A 19,218-nucleotide genomic window follows, 5' to 3' on the forward strand; every position below is an offset into this window, starting at 1 on the left:
GATATTTTTTATTATTGTGAGGTTTGCTATATCTTTTTTGAAATAGATATAATTTAGAAAGAAAGAAAGATGTATTATTCGATTATATATATAAAAAACAACTTTTTTCCTATTGTTAATGTATAAACATTGATTCAATCCATAAATTGAATAATATGGTAAAATTAATAAGAATTCAAAAAGACCGCAATTTTTCGTCATTATTGTTTCCGTTCTGTACCCAATCAGGCGAAAGGAATGGCTGTTTCCGGTTTTATAAGTTGTCGGCTTTTCAATGGAGGTCTTCATTGTGCTGTCAACAGTTTTCTAACACACCGAGTTCTTTGTATCAAAAATAACAGCGAAATTTAATTGTTCATCTCTCTAATAGTTGAGAGATATTTCTGTTACTTGGATTTTCCCAATATTAGTGTTAAAATGCCCTCAGCGGCTAGTGTCAAGATTGACAAGCAAATTAACCCGGAAAATGCATTAGCAGATTCTTCGCAAAATTTAACCCCTCTTAGACAAGCTATAACAATTATCGAACACAAAATTAGGAATTTGGAGAAGAGAAAGGTAAGTCTAACGTGATATATTTAACGAAACATGTTTTTACCGCATAGTTTTTATCTGTTACATTGTCCTCATTTCAATAACGAATCCAGGTATTTTATGTCGATATGGTGGTTTCTCGAATGACGTGGGGATTGGTGAAAATTTAATTTCACATTGTTGTTTACCAATATAAGAAGTGTACATTCAGTTCTAATTAAATATTGTAACATTCCATTAAGTATGATTATCAGACTGTCAAGGTTCAATTAATGTTTTTTGTTTATGCGAATTATAAATATCAATTTAATAAATTAATCGAATACCTTTTATTTGTAACAACTATATTCATTAAAGTTTATTCGACTTTGAATTTTTTAATAGTATATCTATAAATTTATTAATTATCTTCCTATTCAGCGACATTTTTATTTGTAAGAAATGGAATCTGGAATTAATTCGTTTAATTATAATTTTCGTATTAAATCAATTTGATATTAATTACATTAATATAAATTTAGCATAACCAATTTTAGTTAGTTTTTTGAATATCTTCATTCAATTTTGACTAAATTTTGGTATTTGCACAGCTATTTCATGTTTACAGTTTCCACAACTTTCCAGAGCCTTTTTTTCTAATTTTTATACTAAATTTTCTAGTTTTAGTGTTTATTTTATCACTAATGTACTATTTGACAAACAACGGACACATATTATTCAGATATGTTGTATTTTGTGGAGCATTTAAGGTTTTACTTTTTAGAGAAGACTTGAATGAACTTTTTGCTGTATCAGATTTTCTTATTTTATAAAGTTTACAATATTTAATTTTATATTCAAGTGCTGCTGGGCTATTTCTTTGATTGTTATTACACTTGCATATATATATAATTAAATATCAGTCACGGGGTTTGATTATTAATTACAATTGCTACTGAATCATCAACAATCATCAAATGATAACTTGAGTATGACTATTTTTTATTTCATATCGAATTATGATAAGAAAAACAATTACCTAAGTACCCTGTGCAATTTCAAATTTCAATTGATAACTATTGTAAGATTAAAATTAAAGTATATTGGTACTTATGTTATACGAGGATTGTCCGACAAGTTTTTTAGATCTAACACAGAAACAAGACATTTTTTTTTTCAATTTTTGAGTCTTGTATCATAAAAATAGGAGTTTAGATATGCGTTAACGTCCTCGTTTGAATAAAATCTCTCTCTACCAAGTGGAAAGTTAAGGTGAAGAAAAGGAAAAAAATCGCTGGTTGTAGATCTGGTAAATACGGTGGGTGTTTGCGCAATTCGAAGTGAAATTTTAGTCATGGCGATTATTGAAGTGCGAAAAGGTGTGGTGTCCTGATGGAAAAGCATTTTTTCCAGTTTTCCATAGCAATGTTGTTATTTTACCTTTTTGAATGTAGTCTATGAAGATAATCCCATCATTATTCGTCCCATCGGTTGTTTTTTCATTTAATTCAGTGTTTCAAAATTATTCAGTCGGTGTAAGGCTAGAACCAGACAACCAGATATTTTTGTGTCACTCATTGAATTGAAATTTGGAATTTTATTTTGTTTTAGTCAAAATTAGAATCATATAAAGATTTACAAAATGCCGGAAAAGAACTGAACGCCGATCAAAAGACTGCAGTTGCAAAATTCAACGAGGTGATAAGCACATTAGACTTTGCGAGAGATTTGTGTAAACAGTTCCTAGGTATAGCGGTGGCATCGGAAAAAGAAGCAAAAAAAGTTGCTAAAAAAGAAGCCGCCGCCAAATACCAAGCAGAATTAGCGAGGTTGCGGGAAATTTTGTTGGTCCAAGATGCTCTCAACCAAATGGGCAACGAAACGGTTAGAGACGATTTCTTGAACGGCAGAAACGGCGCTGCTCAATTAACAGAAACAGATCTAAAGTAAGCTCTATTATTAATTCAAATATTTAAGTAGATTAGAAATTTAAAAAAAAAATTGTAATTATTTAGGTTGTTGGATGATCTTTATCCAGCCGTGACGCCTAAACATGAAGCTGGAAATCCTACTGCTTTTATGAACGAAGTACAAGCTGCTGCTGAACATCTTTTGGCAGCGGTTGATGGTAAACCTAAAGAAGTATTTGGTGGTACTTATAGTCAAATTAAAGAAACTTTGGGAAAAATACACGAAAGCGGCTATTTTGATCAAGCACAGGTAAATATTATCAATATAATTTATATACCTTTCATATAATGAATTGTTGTTTTAGGTATATGAGGAATATGTAGAAACCGAGGTGGTTACTGAACCCGAACCCGTAGAAAGTACCAACGAAACTGTGGAGATTGTACCACCACCTCAACCTCAGGATATCCCAATCGCTAACGTTACACCCATTGCAGTACCATTAATAGAAAGTTTGACGATAGAAAATAGATCAACTGTTCATCAGCAGATAACGGTTGAACAACCACCACCGATAGAACAAGGATTAACCGCCGAACCGACTATGTTTTACCAACAATTACCTCAACAACCGCAACTACAGCCTCCACCAAGACCTATCAGCGAAATGTTAGGAACCGGTAGTTTCTACTTCTTACAGGTACGAAATTTCTTGTTATTTTTTTTTTAAGATAATATTTTTGTTTTTGTTAGGAATCCGAGATAGATCCCCCTGAGCAAATACCCAGCCAGACATTCACGAATCAGAATTTCAATAATCACCCACCGCATCCGGTCGCCGTACCGCCTCATTTTGCGACTTTACCCAACAATTTGACTCCGACCAATCATCAAGTTCCTCCACAAATTCAAATGAGCAACAACGGTATTGACGATACGTTGAGAACAACCGAAGAACCTCTTCAAATTGGTAAAGACGGAGGCGCGGCACCGCCTAACAGAGGACCGCCTAGGCCTACCAATAACCAGTCGTTTTACCAAAATAACGGTTACAATAGACCGCGACAGCAGAATCAGAATAGGAACGCCAGACCGGCGGCCAATAGGCACGCGTAATGGTGATTACCAAAAAGTATGATATGATATTATGTTATCATTTTTTTTTCTTCTTCTTTCAACTCGATAAGTCAAAGTATGGACGTTTTTCGTTTACGTTGATTTGAAAAAAAATCGCGTCTTGTGTTTTTCAGGAAAATGTTATTTTGCTATTTCGAATATTAATGTAAAATAATTGAAAATAAATATAAGATTATAATAATAACGTTTTTTGTTCGATTTGGTCGATTGACGCATTTTTTTTTTTTGTAAATTATATCATTCAAAATTAATGTGAGATTTTTTATTTTGTGTTTTTCGGAATTCAATTTTGCTAAAATAACGAAAGAAACGAAATTAGAAACTTTTTAATTACAACTACTGTCGGGTATTTGTTGATTTCAAGATGCGCATGTATCAGATTTATTTAATTTATTTGTATAAGCAAAATTTGACTGCAGTATAATTTTTATGTCGACGTTACATTTTTCATGTTATTTAATAACGTTTTCTTCCATCTCTTTAGTAGCGCGAACACAAGTAACTGACACTCTTGAAGCCCCAGTGTTACCAATGTTTAAATGTGATTTTCCCTTTTATCTAACTAATGATTTCACTTACACTTCACGTTTTTACGTTATTTAAAAACGTTTTCCTCGATCTCTACTAACGCAATCACAAGAAATTCTGACACTTTTGATGCCACAGTGTTACCAATGTTTAAATGTGATTTTCCCTTTTATCTGACTAATGATTTCACTTACACTTTATATACCAACGGTTATAATGTGATTTCCTTGGTAAACGTACAATCAAAATTGCGAAAATAATGCCACGTTGCTAGGTTTATGGATAACTTCAAAATTTGACTGCATTATAATTTACATTTCGACGTCACGTTTTTACGTTATTTAATAACGTTTTCCTCCATCTCTATTAACGCAAACACAAGAAATTCTGACACTTTTGATGCCACAGTGTTACCAATGTTTAAATGTGATTTTTCCCTTTATCTGATTAATGATTCCACTTACACTTTATATACCAACGGTTATAATGTGATTTCCTTGATAAACGTACAATCAGAATTGCGAAAAGTTTCATTCTTTTAGTAAGAAATTGAATATTCAACTTGTAGCTTATGTGAAATAATGGCACGTTGCTAAGTTTATAGATAACTTCAAAATTTGACTGCATTATAATTTACATTTCGACGTCACGTTTTTACGTTATTTAATAACGTTTTCCTCCATCTCTATTAACGCAAACACAAGAAATTCTGACACTTTTGATGCCACAGTGTTACCAATGTTTAAATGTGATTTTCCCTTTTATCTGATTAATGATTTGACTTACACTTTAAATGCCAACGTTTAGAATGTGATTTTGTCCATACACGTGTAATACTTTCAATTACATTCCCATATTGGGATGTGAATATTTAACTTCTAGTTTATGTGAACACTGGTACACTGTTGCCAATGTTTGAAATGTGATTTTCTGTAATATTTTAGTTAGATCAATTATTCTCTTGATTATAATAGAAAATGAATGCAACGTCGACTGCAGTTTTTGTCATTTTACGTTCCGGAAGTAAAAGTTACTATATAGAAATCAAAAACAAACTGTGTTGGTATTTGAATTTCGTTTATTTTTTTCTTGATACATTTTCAGTATAATTTTATTGGATTAGTATAATTTTGATTAAAAATAAAAAATAATCAATACTTGAACATATTGTTTGATTTCCTCCTAACCTCCTTCTAGTTGGACCGCTACTCCTCCTATTCTCCTCAGCGAAAAGAAAGTGACACAACATTTACTAGGACTAAGACCAATAAATAAATATTTTCGATTTCCTTTTTCAAAAACAGGAATTTTAATTATTGGAATATCGATTTCATAGGACACCCTCAGATCCTAAAGTTGTCTCGACTTCCAACCCTCCTCCATCTAGTATTTCCACCTTGGAGGTTGAAGTAAAGCCTGTTAAGAGACCAAGAGCCCCTATCGAATGACTAGTTGGCTCCAAACGCAATAAAACTGCATCCGCAGTGGGGCCCCGGGCAGAGGAACCAAAGTCTTCCCCTGGTCAGGTGTCATATTCGTCAAAAGGCTCAAATTGATCAGATTTTTTATTTTAATATATGATTTATATTTTTTTCATTTCGAATTTAGAACAAAGTGGTTTCTAATATAAATACGAGGGTTGTACGATTATTATCCCTCTCAATATCCTTTGTAAACAGTTCATTATTCAAATAACCGATCAAAAAAAGTGCACTTGATGCCAATTCAGACTAATAGGAAGGTTATCTATTATTTTGAGCCAAGATATTTAATGGGGAAAGTTAAAATGGTTTAGTTGTGGTGTAAACGTTAAAAAAAGATTGTTTAAAATATATAATTGATAATATACTTTATACAAAACTTACAATAAAACAATTTATGCCAAAAATACAACAAATACGATAAAGAATAGAATCAAAACTCCAAATATTTTGATCATCAACCACCTGTTGGATGAAATGCTTTTGAAATATTTAACTATCTGTCCGTGAGCTGCTTCTATATTCATTTCTGCGTGTTCTATATTGGTATCTATTCTTTCCACCATTTCGTCTTGTTCTTTCACCATATGTGCCAATTGTTGAAATATCCCTATAGAAAATCTCAAATCATGTGTCGTTTCGAAATACCAGAAACAATAGAAAATTGAATAATATCGAAAATAATTGATTCTAATCAATTGAACATGTTTAAAATAACATTCGGTATATAAATATCAAAATATATTTCTCAACCTTTATAATTTCAAGTTACAGCTTTGAAAAATGAAATTTCATAAATCTCACCATTATAGAGATTTTATCAACGCATTTAGAGGACATTCCGGATCAGTAGTATCCTTCGAAACAATCACGATTTGTAAAAAAATAATCCAAACCTAACAATGATGTTTTGCAACCCTCTAATAACAAATATAATGTGGTAATATTATTTTGTGTTGATTCTGGATCACAATAACCCTTAAAAATTTGTTAAAAAAAATAATTCAACCCCAACAAACAGTGACACTTGATATTGACTTAAAACACATTAGAACTTGTAGTAACAAATCTAATGTGGTAATCCTACTTACAAGCCCACCTTAACCCTTCAAAACGGTTACAATTGGTTGAGAAAATAGTTCAACCCCAACAATAATACTTTAGAACCCCTAAACAAAAACCGACACTCGATTTCCATTCAAAACTGACCCTAAATCAACTCTTCCAGTAACAGATACAAATACTGTAGCACTAATTACAGGAATACCATCACATCCTACTCAATACCTTTTATGTTTGTTAACAATGATTTCAACCCCAACAAATATGCATTGTAACCCTTTAACGGTGATATTTTGTAGACCCCACTTTGTGCTAAAGCCTCTAGTAGAGAATCTAACGTGGTAATCCTATTTAAAGAAGATTCTGGATAACAAACAGTGACACTAAATATTGATTGACCCTAAATCATCCCTTCCAGAAGCAAATTCAAGTACTCTAACCAGGAATACCATTAGATAATTGTTCAAAATCTTCTCTTATTTGTTGAAAAAATAGTTCGACCTCAACAAATGTACCTTCAAACACCTAAAGAAACAGTAACACTGGATATTAATTTAGAGGTGACCCTAAATCAGCACCCCTAGTACATAATTTGAATACTTTAGGCCTTATTACAATTCCTGGATCCATTTTAATAACTGATTTAGAAAATTTGTTGAAAATATTATTTCAATTATTTGTCTTACCTCCTAATTCCACTATTGTCGATTCAATATTTTGCATTGTTTCTGCTCGACTTTGTAGATAATTATCCGTTTGATCGTACATAAGAGCCGCTTGCATTTGTGTCTGTCCTCTAGGGAGTAAAGCTGTATTTTCTAAATCGATAGTAACTCGATCTTCGTCTTGTAACAACAAACTCCCTTAAAAATTTCACATTATCTGATAACCCTCATTTAAACGAAAATACTTACCCTGTGCAGGTTGGGCTATGTTAGGTGGCGGTAAACCTCCCTGAGAAAACTGGTCCCTTCGGTTCTTTTGATGTCTCAAATTTTCAGTTCTAATTTCCAAGACTTGTTTAAAATCTGTCGACATACTAGCTAGTTTCGATTGTAGCGCTAGTACGACGCTACTAGAATGGGATTGTAGATGTTTACCACCAGATCCTTGCCTCTGTTTCTTAGATACATCTTGCAATTGGGCTATTTGCTGGTTTAAATTACTGAGATCACTTTTTATTATGTAAGTAAGTTCTTGGATCTCGGCCGTTCTATCGTCAAATAACGATTTTCTTTTCGCCACTAGAATTGTACATCACTTTTTTTATAACAACGAGATTTATTCACAAATTTTAATGCACTAACATATAATTAAATAAAGAAGAAAAAAATAATTACTTACGTAAAGTTAACTTTTCAAGTTTCGTATAGGTGCTAGCGATATTTTTACCAACATTTTTAGCGATTAACATAAATTCGGAATGACTTTGTATAGCCCACGATTTTTTGGGATCCCTCGCAGCCACCGCCCTAGCGATATTTCTTCCTTGTAAAGTCTGTATAGTGTTCACAAATTCAGTAGTTCTATCTTTCGCGGTCATGACTAATTCTGGTTCCGTATAATCTTCAATATAATCCTCGTCTAAATAATATTCAGTAGTAACATTGTTCGGATACACAGAGTTTATTTGATTTATTGTTTTAGGCTTACTATTAGACCAATAATTATCGTTTCCTATTAAAATTTGAGGCTCATTTTCTGAGCCAGTTCGTCGACGTCTAGGGAGCATCGCATTATTAAATTACCATTACAAAATAATTTTTAAACGAATTATCATATTCTAAATATATAAAAAAATAAACCGAATTTTAAGTATTACACGTGTAATAAATTTTAGTATATGTCAGGCATAATTACTTGAAAATAACCAATCTGTTTAATTATTAATTTTAATACTTTTACTATGTACACGTCTATTGCCACATGACATTATGACGTAAAATGACAATTATGACATTAGTGACAAGAAGCACGTTCAATTGATATCTGTACCTTTAATAAAATAACTATAAATTAAATGAAAAATTGAATATTAAAAAGTAAAATAATTAATATACTCAAATATTCAGTAATTCTAATAACAATTATGATATTTTAGCAATGAAATATTCCTAAAACTAGTTTTCGTATCAGTATAGTGCGTGCATGAAAAATTGCTTAATAAATGTCAATATTATTATGACAGTATTTAAATCCATCAGTACACGTATGTTGTTTTAATTGATGTCAAAGTATAGTTTTGAAAATATATAATTTTTTTTAAAATTAAACATATAATAAATCTGGTAATATGACGTCTTTAAGACTAAAACAACTAAGTAAGTACTTATAAAAATCAAAACGAAGTAAATAATTTAATATTATCATTATTAGGTGCAATAAAACAAATGTTGAATTTAAATCAACCCCAGACAAAGTTAACAGCGTCTGATCCAGTTTGGAAGATATTAATTTACGATAGAGTAGGACAAGATATAATGTCACCGTTAATTTCAGTAAAAGAATTACGAGAAGAAGGTGTAACGCTTTTCGTGTAAGTTTCCTTGTTGGTTTTCGTAATTATATTAATTTTATTTTATTAATTATTTTAGACAATTACATTCAGATCGAGATCCCATTCCCGACGTTCCTGCGATTTATTTTTGTACCCCAACACAAGAAAATTTGGATAGAATTAGTCAGGATTTTCAAAAAGGAACCTACGACATTTATCATCTCAATTTTATATCGCCAATTTCGAGAGAAAGATTGGAGGATTTAGCTTCTTCTGCGATAACTGCTAATAGTGTCGCTAATATACATAAGGTGAGTTAATATATTTTTTTAAATTAAATTAGGGTAATAAATGAATAGAGTATATTTTAATTTTAGGTCTACGACCAATATGTTAATTTTATTTCGTTAGAAGATGATTTGTTTGTATTGAAACACCAAAATAGCGATGTTATTTCTTATTATAGTAAGTTATTGTTAATAAAAATAATTATTATTACAAGTGATAATTTTTAGATATAAATAGGGGCGATATAAAAGATTCTGAAGTTGATTTTATAATGAATAACATTGTTGAGTCACTATTTTCCGTATTTGTCACGTTAGGTGAGGATTTTTTCCAAATTTGATGATAGTAATATAAAAACTAGTATTTTCGTTAATTATATTTAGGTACAGTACCCATAATTAGATGTCCCAAAGGTAATGCAGCCGAAATGGTTGCTGATAAATTAAAAACCAAATTGACCGAAAATCTGTTTGATACTAGAAATAATTTGTTCATCTCGGATGCTCAATCTGGCAATTTCAATTTCCAAAGACCCCTATTGATAATTTTGGATAGAAACGTAGATGTTGCAACACCTCTACACCATACTTGGACTTATCAAGCTCTAGCACACGATTTATTAGAATTATCGTTAAATCGAGTTATAATTGAAGAATCTACTCCTAGCGGAGGTAATAAATTGAAAATTAAATAACTTTAAATAAATTTTTATATTATTTTTCGTTATACAGGTGTTAGGGCGAAAAGTAGATCTTGCGAATTGGATTCGAAAGATAAATTTTGGTGTACGCATAAGGGTAGTTCGTTTCTCACAGTAGCCGAAGCGATCCAAGAAGAATTGGAGCAGTACAAATCGTCAGAAGAAGAAGTTAAGAAATTGAAAAGCTCTATGGGAATCGAAGGGGAAAGTGATTTCGCGATAACCATGGTATCGGATAATACTGCAAAAATAACGTCGGCTGTAAATTCATTGCCGCAGCTATTAGAAAAGAAGCGTCTCATTGATATGCACACGTCCGTCGCGACGGGTGAGTATTTTTTTTTTTTTTCAAATTCGCCAAATTTTTTTTCAATTTTTTCTATATTCGTAGCTATTCTAAATTGTATCAAGTCTAGAAAATTGGATACTTTTTACGAATTGGAAGAAAAAATTATGGGTAAAGCTCAGGGTTTGGAAAAACAGCTTATGGACGTGATAACGGATCCGGAGATGGGACAACCTGAAGATAAATTGAGATTATTCATGATCTATTTTATTTGTACGCAAAACATCACCGATCAAGATATGAGGAAATATGAAACTGCTCTAACCGAATCTGGGTGTGATTTATCGCCGCTTTTATATATAAAAAGGTGGAAGTAAGTATTTCTAATTAATAATAATCCACACTGTAGTTTTTACAATTTTTTCGTGATTATAAAGTCAATTGGAGACCCACGGAAATTTTGTGAAGGTATACGTCCTTTGTTATTGATCTAAGTTTTATTTAATTTATGTCTTAGCTACTTTCTGTGCATTACTCCTTCACAAACCTTATTTTCGATATTTTCCTCATATGTTTTAATCAGTTTTCCTCCAATTATCATGTAGATAGGTTCTACTTTCGTGTTAAGTCTAATTGCTTCCCGCATCTTCTTTTTAAGCCCATATTTGAGGTGATTATTCCAGGTTTTGCTATAAAATTTATGCTCTAATGGCTTTTTTGTACATTTAAGTTTCTATTTCATGTAATTATTCTAAAAAAATTGGGCCTCGGGATTCCAAAGTGGTCCAGGTCAATCCCTAGGTGTCCTCAGGATGCTCAATGAAGGTTTATGCTGTGGGATCTTTCTCTTATCAATAAAAAAGAATTTTGAGGTCTTACAGGAGCCTTTTCAATGTAATAATTTATTTTTTCCATTTTTTTTATATCCGAATTGCTCCAGGTGAACCCTCAGGTGTTTGAGGGGAGTCTTAACAAGCGTCTGGGCTGTGATATTTTCTTTATATTGAAAAAATAGCAACTCGGGGTCTTATAACATACTTTATATTGTATAATTGATTTTTTTACACTATTTTCATAACCAAAATGGTTCTTTTGGGACCATTTATATCTCAGTAGTTCTAATGAACCATAGTGTCAAGGATGGTTTCAAGACATTTTCTGCATTGGTTTTCGTTGCCATTTTGTAATTAGTTGTTTTGGAGGTTCTTTTAGGACCATTTATATCCCAGTAGTTCTAATGAACCATGTGTCGATCTTCATGGTCTATTTGTAACTCTCCTATTAAGCAAAACCCTCCTTGTAGGATGATTTATGTAGCAGTAGTTCTAATGAACCATAGTGTCAAGGATAGTTTCAAGACATTTTTTGCATTAGTTTTCGTTGCTATTTTGTAATTAGTTGTTTTGGAGGTTCTTTTAGGACCATTTATATCCCAGTAGTTCTAATGAACCATGTGTCGATCTTCATGGTCTATTTGTAACTCTCCTATTAAGCAAAACCCTCGTCATAGGATGATTTATGTAGTAGTAGTTCTAATGAACCATAGTGGCAAGGATGGTTTTAACGCATTTTCTGGATTGGTTATTGATGTGATTCTGTAATAAGGTGATCTGGAGGTTCTTATTTACCACAATTCGTTGTTTCTATGCATAATTATTCTAATTAGGTCTTTCTAGAGGTGGAAATGTACTATATTTTCAGCTTTTTTGTATAATTCAATGCTGGAAGTGTCCATTAAAGTAATTTTCTTTCTACAGAAAGGTTGTGGGTCAGTAAAAACCTTTTACGCTTCTTATTTGTCAAAGTATATTGATTTCCGGATGATTAGGAACCTAAACGTTAGTTTCGTACGGTAAACTTGGAACAGCTCCGAATCTATGATCTTGTTTTGCTTTTACTATCCTAAAAGAGAAATTTAAAATGTTTTTATTTGAAATATCAATATTTTCAAGTGTACCTTATATTTTAGGAGTTATATGAAAATGGCAAGTAGTGTGGTTAATCGTTACGAAAGTGCTGGAACAAAAACTGTGAATATGTTTTCGAAATTGGTGTCCCAAGGATCAAGTTTAGTTGCCGAAGTTAAAAATTTAGCCTTGTCGAGGCATGTGAGTACGAAAATACACCATAAATTAAAAAAAAAATAATTTGTAACTTTATTTTACAGAATTTACCTGTGACTAGAATAGTCGATAACTTGATGGAGTTTAAGAATAGTTCTGAAATGGATGAGTACCGTTATATGGATCCGAAACAACCGAAATTATCAGAAACTCCTAGAAACAGATCATCTTTTCAGGAAGCTATAGTTTTCATTGTAGGGGGAGGAAACTACATCGAGTATCAAAATTTAATGGATTACGCAAAGGTATCTTATATTATATTATATTATCTCTCAGGGATAATTTTATTTCAATTTTAGAAAAAAACAACTGCGGGTAACACGAAGAGGATTTCTTACGGTTCTACGACGTTTTATAATGCCAAACAATTCCTAAAACAATTATCTTTATTAGGACAAGAGTTATAGTATTAAAAATTTGTTTATTTCTAGTTTTTTCTTTTATTTTTCCAGTGTCCTCAGGTCTCCCCATCACCTCTGCGTACCGTCTTTTCCTTTTTTCTCTTTCCTTCTTGTATCTACATCCGTTGATCTAAAATCTGACATTCTCGGTGTGTAAGTCAGCAACTTTATTCTTTTGATTAGTTCTACTTCTCCATATAAATTGTCAACCATAATTCTTCCTCCTTTTTACCCCCTAGTATCCTCCTTCCCTATAAATCTAAAGATATTGAAAAAGGAATAGGCGTTAAATGCATTATGAAAGAAAGAAGAAGACATATCTCAACTTCTTTTCCTCTGCTTTTTTAAGAATCCACATTTCAACGTTGGTTTTATTATTGTTTTGTACAGATGTAGTTCAGTCTTACTAGAAATTTTTTCTCTAGAGTTCAGTGCTCTCAATTGTTAACTTCCCTTTGCCATCTTTGGTTCTAGATTACCTCCCTTGTCCTTGATAACCTCCCTGAGATATATATAACTTTGAACTTGTTCTAAGCTCATTACTTTTGCTTCATTCACTTTTATAGAAATACTTCTCATTGATTCTTTCTTTTGTGGTGTTGTCATTATCATGAGCTTCGATTTTTGACATGCGGATTCACTGATATTAAAGGACATTGAAAAGCCCATTTTGACCATTGTTGTTTCAGCTTTTTCATCATTTAGTCCTTGCAGGATCTTTCTCCATTAATAAAGTCCACTTTGACCATTGATGTTTCAGCTTTCTGTGATGTCCTTCCATATTTTTGTTTCTTCCGTCACTGTAGGAATAAAGGATATTGAAAAGCCCCTTTGGCCATTTTTGTTTCAGCTTTTTGATTTTTTAGTCCTTGTAGGATCTTTCTCCATTAATAAAGTCCATTTTGACCATTGATGTTTCAGTTTTCTGTGACTTCCTTCCATTTTTTGGTTCTTTAGTCCCTGTAGGATCTTTCTCCATAAATAAACCTTCTTTAGACCCTACAGCCCAAAGATTCTCCAGACTATCAGTTTAAATCTTTTTTGACCACCTTTATTCAAATTTCCTGTGCTTTTCTTTTCTTTTTTTGGTTATTTAGTCTTTTCCTCTGACCTGTTTCCTTTTTTTTTGTGAATCCAACAGAAATCCTCAGAAAAATTATAATTAATGTTGATAATAGTGTAAATGTCTTAAATTACATTCAAATGAACCTTATAAAAAATTGATTTACACCTATTAGACGACTTTATGGTGGTTTTTCAACAAATTAAAGGACACATTCAATTCATCGTAATACCACAAATAAAAGTCGTTGATAATGGATATAGATTTATTTATTTATTAACTTGAAAGGTATTTCTTTCCATATATTTGCACTTTTTTTTCAAAAGCTGGAGACTTGATCGGGGTGTCTTCCTCGTAAAAAGGATTCATGGAATGTTTAATGTACGCTTCGTATATTTCCGAAAAGAAATTTTTAATACCATCGTCATTTCGATTATCGTGTACGATAACGAATCTTATCAAACTCGCAGTTATGAAAGCCGAAACGAACCACTGATTGAATTTATCTATAGATTTTAAATTCATAGCGTGAGATTTCCATTTGTGTTCATCTATCAAATCCAAAGCGGAATGTGCGATGAATTGGTTCAAATGTCTGTGATCTTCTTTCTAAAAGAAAAATTTAGTATTCGATTGCATAAAATATCGCGACTATAAATACCTTTGGGTCCTTACTATTTGTAAATTCCATTTCAAATAAAGGTTTATCATTATGTCCTACTATTACGAAATAATATGTTCCAATCATATTTATTTACATTTTCCGCCATTAATATTGAAGAAGTGTCAAATGTCAAGTGACATAATATAATATTTATATAGCATCCACTAATCTTTAAAGATATTCGATATAGATTTATGATTCTTTCTTCTTAATCCGGATCACTGATCTTCTGATTCTAAACTTACTAAACTGGTCATAGCTATATTATTCTATCAACTGATTATTTGTTTGTTTTTAATTTTTATCGAAACTCTAGCTACTAATCCCCAATATTTGGTCATAATTGTTCTGATCCACTAATTTACTTGATACCGGATCATAGATATCGAAAATCCCTGTAATTACTACTCTTAGTACGTTTGTTTATATCATAATCTTTTGTGTTCTATGGTTTCAAGAAATTGAAGTTGTCAATTTTGTTCTTTAAAATAGCTTCGTGTTAGTTTTCTTTATAGATTGAGGTTAGTTCGATAGTGATTAACCGAGTCGAATAAACTATCAATATAATAATTTTTTTTTTAAATGGAGAAGTAATTATATTCTATAAATTTTATTGTAATACTGAGTCAAAAATATGAAAAAATGAGTTCGCCAGTGAAATTATATCAATGTAGATTATGTTTAAATAAAACCCCTACTAGAGTAAGTATCTTCGGAGGCGATTTTCCAAAAATGTTGGACGTATTAACTTCGATAAAGGTAAATTAAATTACAAAAACTTTTCGACATATTTTTAATCCAATCTATTAGGTACATGAAAACGATGGACTTCCAAAATACAGCTGTATAAAATGCGCTAAAGAAGTTCAAATGGCTTTGATGGTAAAAAAGCGTATCATCAAAGCACATAAACTTCTTTTAGAAGCTGTGAAAAAAAAGAAACATTTATTAGAACAAACTTTGGGATCAATTACCTCAAATAAACTCACTCAACCGAAACAAACAACAACAAATGTCGTCAAAAATAAAGTTATTCAAAATAAATCTAAAGTTGTAAGAACTCTTAAAACTACTACATATGTTGAGATTGGAGAAAGTTCGGGATCAAATATTCAAGATTCTTTTAATAACGACGAGAAATATTTACAAAAGAATATAAAAACAGAAAAAGAATCCAATTATGAAAAACCAAACCCAGAACAACAAAAAGGAGATTTGGACGATAAAAATTTGCAAGATATAATAGACGAAGTACAGGATCAGATAAAAACTGTAGGATTTACATGTGAAACATGTAGTTTGAGTTTTTCAGGTAATTATTAAAAGTTTACCCCATTGAATTATTTTTTTTGATAAATCTTTTCTTCCAATTACCATTTATAACAAATATACAGTGAGTCTAAATAAAAAAAAATTGTCTAGGTTAGTTTTTATGTTAAAACTAGCTATACTATGATGCTATGCTCTTGGTTAAAGGAAATGTCAATAATTAAATCGTGAGCAAAAAAATCGCGGTCTCTTATCAATTGGGATATGGCCCTTAAAGAACCTTGGCCTCCTGTTTCTTACCATAGACGTGGTGCCCAGTGGATTGGGGTTAGTTCAAGCTAAAGCGTCTGATCAGCTTCTCAAAGGACAATGGCCTTTGGTAACATTAAATGGGGCCTTTGGTTTTACCTGAGTCGATTTTTTTTCTCACGAATATAGTTTATAAGAGGCTACATCATTGTAATAATTGAAAAGATTTATATTAAAAGAGTAAATTTAGACCGAATCGCCTAAGTGTTATTTAATTTTGATTTTCAGACAAAGCGAGTTTCAATTTGCACAATTTGAAGCACAAAAAAACGAAATGTCACATCTGCGGTCGCCTGATTAGATCGGACAACATACGAAAACATGTGATGCTGCATACGGCGGGTCCTTCGGTGTGTTCTTTGTGCGGCGTCACTTGCAAGAACATCGAAAGTTTGCGCGGCCACATATTCTATCAACACAAACACGCCGCCGAGCAGTACGTCTGCGAAGAATGCGGCAAAGCGTTCCGGATAAAATATAAGTTTTTGCTGCATAAAAAGAAAGCCCATATGGGTCTGAGGAACTTCAAATGTCTAACGTGCGGCAAGGCTTTCTTCACCAACGGAAATTTATTGACGCACGTCAGGATGACGCACGAAAAATTGAGGCCGCACGTGTGCGAATATTGCGGTACGGGGTTTTCGTCGACGTACGCCCTGAAAACCCACAAGAGACAACACACCAACGAGAAACCGTTCGTTTGCGAATATTGCTTCGAGGGTTTCAGGCAGAGGGTGTCTTTGAGATCACATCTGAAATCGAAACACGGCATCGAGGAAGCCAAGGAATGTTTTTGTAAAGTGTGCGATAAGGGATTCGCTACTAATTACGCGTTGAGTATACACGAAAGGCTACACGAAACGGAAAAATGCGAAATTTGTTCGGAAGCTTTCGCCGGATCGGAATTTTTGAATAATCATCTCAAAGAGGTGCATAATATTAAAAACGAAACTGAAACGACCATCTAAATTATATTTTTCTGTATATGTTTTCGAATTTTCGATAAGCTGTAGTATTACGTGCAAAAAATGTATGGAATTTTGTCATTAAAAGGAAAAAAAAAACGTTCAAGTCGTTTATTATACCTCACCCTGTAAGATTTTTTATTTGGAAGAAAAAAATTGCAGTTTTTTGCCATTCTTTGCATTTTTTCAAAAATTTTCACTTCACGTCAAAGTTTCACATAATTTTATTACCTTCTGTTGCATTTTTCCAAAAATTTTTACATTATCTAATTTTTTTGCCAATCTATTCCTTTTTTTCAAAAATTTTCCCTTCACATCAAAGTTTCACATATTATTATTACATTCTGTTGCACTTTTTCAAAAATTTTCACTTCATCTTATTTTTTTTGCCAATCTATTCCTTTTTTTCAAAAATTTTCGCTTCACATATTTTATTACGTTCTGTTGCATTATTCCAAAAATTTTCACTTCATATCGATTTTTCACAAAATTTTATTACATTCGGTTGCAATTTTCCAAAAATTTTCATTTTATCTCAATTTTTCACATAATTTTATCACATTCTGTTGCACTTTTTCAAAAATTTTCGCTTCACATCAAAATTTCACATATTTTTATTACATTCTGTTGCATTTTTCCAAAAATTTTCACTTCATGCCAAGTTTTTTGCTGCACTATTCATTTTACCAAAAATTTTCACTTTAAATAAAAATTTTGCATTTTATTTCACTCCGTTGCATCTTTCAAAAAGTTTCACTTCATGTCAACTTTTTACAAAGTTTTATTTCATTCCATTCCATTTTAACCATTTTTTTTCACAAAGCACTGAATATTAGAAATTATAATCAAAACACCCAAATAATTTATTTCAACATTTATTGATCAAGCACATTTCCCAAATGTTCCAAATTGAAGGTAATAAAAGGTAAAAATAATTCCAAATAAAATACAAATCATGAAAAACCTTTATTTATATGTTTGTTAATAAAGTTAATTTTTCATTCAGCTGTAATTGGGTCTTAATAAGTTGAGATAAAGTGATAACCATTAAAAGATCCTTAACGTTACTATTAAACATTTCGGAAAACTGTTCATTGCTCATATGAGGTACAGAATTGACCAGATCCAATAGAGATCTACCAACAGCATTGTTAGGAACCGTCTTATTGGCTAAAACATCCTCGACGTATTGGAGTACTTGATCTAACATCACGCTCATTTTACTACCAGCTTCTGATACTTGATTAATATCCAGCATGGGATTAACGTTCCTCGGCCTTGCAGATCCTGTCAACATCGTTTTTTGACAAAGTTGTAGTCCGAAAACCTCGGGATCGTAACATACCACGTCGATTGGTATCGATGTAAACATACAACCTTGTTTTCCATTTGGGACTCCAAGGGGAACACAAACGTAAGCTTTTAATCCCATACGACCGTTCTGTAGGCTAGTATCGATTGTTATATGAACAGGATTGTTACACTCACGGGAATAATATTCGTGGATAACAGCACTATGATTTGTAACTTCGTGACCAGTAGCCCACCATCCGACGATTGTTTCCGTGGAATTTACTCTTCGATTTAAATCGTAAACGTCCATAGCATAGGATAATTCGGCCTCTACTTGATCAGCGTATTCTTTATGAGGGACACAGAAACAGTTTGTTACTTCTATTACTCCTTTATCGGAAGTACCTGTAAAGTTTTTTATATCAAATTGTAGGTTATGTATAACATATTGCGACGTTTTATTAAAAATTATTTATACATAATTGAAATATTTACCGAGTAATGTGCCGATAACTCGATGAGAATCGGCATTTCTCCTTTCATAAGCGTCGACAATTTGAAATAATACAACGGGATGTACTTTTACTTGTACGTTTAATGCCATTTTGATAAAGAAATAAAATGTCATGCGCATAAATAATCGTCTGACAGCATGTCAAATTTCAATGTGACCAACATTATAACTATTCAAAACCCTAAAGGTTATTTAAATGCCGGAATTTACTTAT

General features: G+C 31.9%; 6 protein-coding genes across 6 annotated transcripts; 3 read left to right on the forward strand and 3 right to left on the reverse strand.

Moving 5' to 3' along the window:
- The first annotated feature begins 230 nt into the window (after nt 1-230).
- Nucleotides 231-5,252, forward strand: LOC130448757 (caprin homolog). The gene is made up of 5 exons (XM_056786262.1): nt 231-558; nt 2,125-2,459; nt 2,529-2,733; nt 2,789-3,124; nt 3,178-5,252. The coding sequence occupies exons 1-5, from the start codon at nt 418-420 to the stop codon at nt 3,538-3,540; spliced, it is 1,380 nt and encodes a 459-aa protein (XP_056642240.1). The 5' UTR covers nt 231-417; the 3' UTR covers nt 3,541-5,252.
- LOC130448758 (syntaxin-5) lies at nt 5,152-8,581 on the reverse strand. The gene is made up of 4 exons (XM_056786263.1): nt 7,977-8,581; nt 7,547-7,876; nt 7,319-7,495; nt 5,152-6,180 (listed from the first exon to the last, which is right to left on the reverse strand). The coding sequence occupies exons 1-4, from the start codon at nt 8,362-8,364 to the stop codon at nt 5,966-5,968; spliced, it is 1,110 nt and encodes a 369-aa protein (XP_056642241.1). The 5' UTR covers nt 8,365-8,581; the 3' UTR covers nt 5,152-5,965.
- A 12-nt stretch (nt 8,582-8,593) lies between these two features.
- On the forward strand, nt 8,594-12,956 carry LOC130448759 (protein sly1 homolog). The gene is made up of 12 exons (XM_056786264.1): nt 8,594-8,674; nt 8,734-8,953; nt 9,009-9,168; nt 9,227-9,440; nt 9,507-9,594; nt 9,645-9,734; nt 9,801-10,088; nt 10,149-10,445; nt 10,509-10,776; nt 12,373-12,511; nt 12,571-12,771; nt 12,826-12,956. Exons 2-12 carry the CDS (start codon nt 8,926-8,928, stop codon nt 12,931-12,933), a joined length of 1,881 nt encoding a protein of 626 aa, XP_056642242.1. The 5' UTR covers nt 8,594-8,674; nt 8,734-8,925; the 3' UTR covers nt 12,934-12,956.
- A 106-nt stretch (nt 12,957-13,062) lies between these two features.
- On the reverse strand, nt 13,063-14,782 carry LOC130448737 (probable trafficking protein particle complex subunit 2). The gene is made up of 2 exons (XM_056786232.1): nt 14,652-14,782; nt 13,063-14,599 (listed from the first exon to the last, which is right to left on the reverse strand). The coding sequence occupies exons 1-2, from the start codon at nt 14,736-14,738 to the stop codon at nt 14,267-14,269; spliced, it is 420 nt and encodes a 139-aa protein (XP_056642210.1). The 5' UTR covers nt 14,739-14,782; the 3' UTR covers nt 13,063-14,266.
- A 338-nt stretch (nt 14,783-15,120) lies between these two features.
- On the forward strand, nt 15,121-17,310 carry LOC130448852 (gastrula zinc finger protein XlCGF46.1-like). The gene is made up of 3 exons (XM_056786396.1): nt 15,121-15,413; nt 15,465-15,966; nt 16,461-17,310. The coding sequence occupies exons 1-3, from the start codon at nt 15,297-15,299 to the stop codon at nt 17,198-17,200; spliced, it is 1,359 nt and encodes a 452-aa protein (XP_056642374.1). The 5' UTR covers nt 15,121-15,296; the 3' UTR covers nt 17,201-17,310.
- LOC130448853 (eukaryotic translation initiation factor 3 subunit F-1) lies at nt 17,299-19,136 on the reverse strand. The gene is made up of 2 exons (XM_056786397.1): nt 18,986-19,136; nt 17,299-18,895 (listed from the first exon to the last, which is right to left on the reverse strand). Exons 1-2 carry the CDS (start codon nt 19,122-19,124, stop codon nt 18,168-18,170), a joined length of 867 nt encoding a protein of 288 aa, XP_056642375.1. The 5' UTR covers nt 19,125-19,136; the 3' UTR covers nt 17,299-18,167.
- Nucleotides 19,137-19,218: the final 82 nt, after the last annotated feature.

This window comes from Diorhabda sublineata, chromosome 9, assembly GCF_026230105.1.
Source record: "Diorhabda sublineata isolate icDioSubl1.1 chromosome 9, icDioSubl1.1, whole genome shotgun sequence".
Lineage (NCBI taxonomy): Eukaryota > Metazoa > Arthropoda > Insecta > Coleoptera > Chrysomelidae > Diorhabda > Diorhabda sublineata.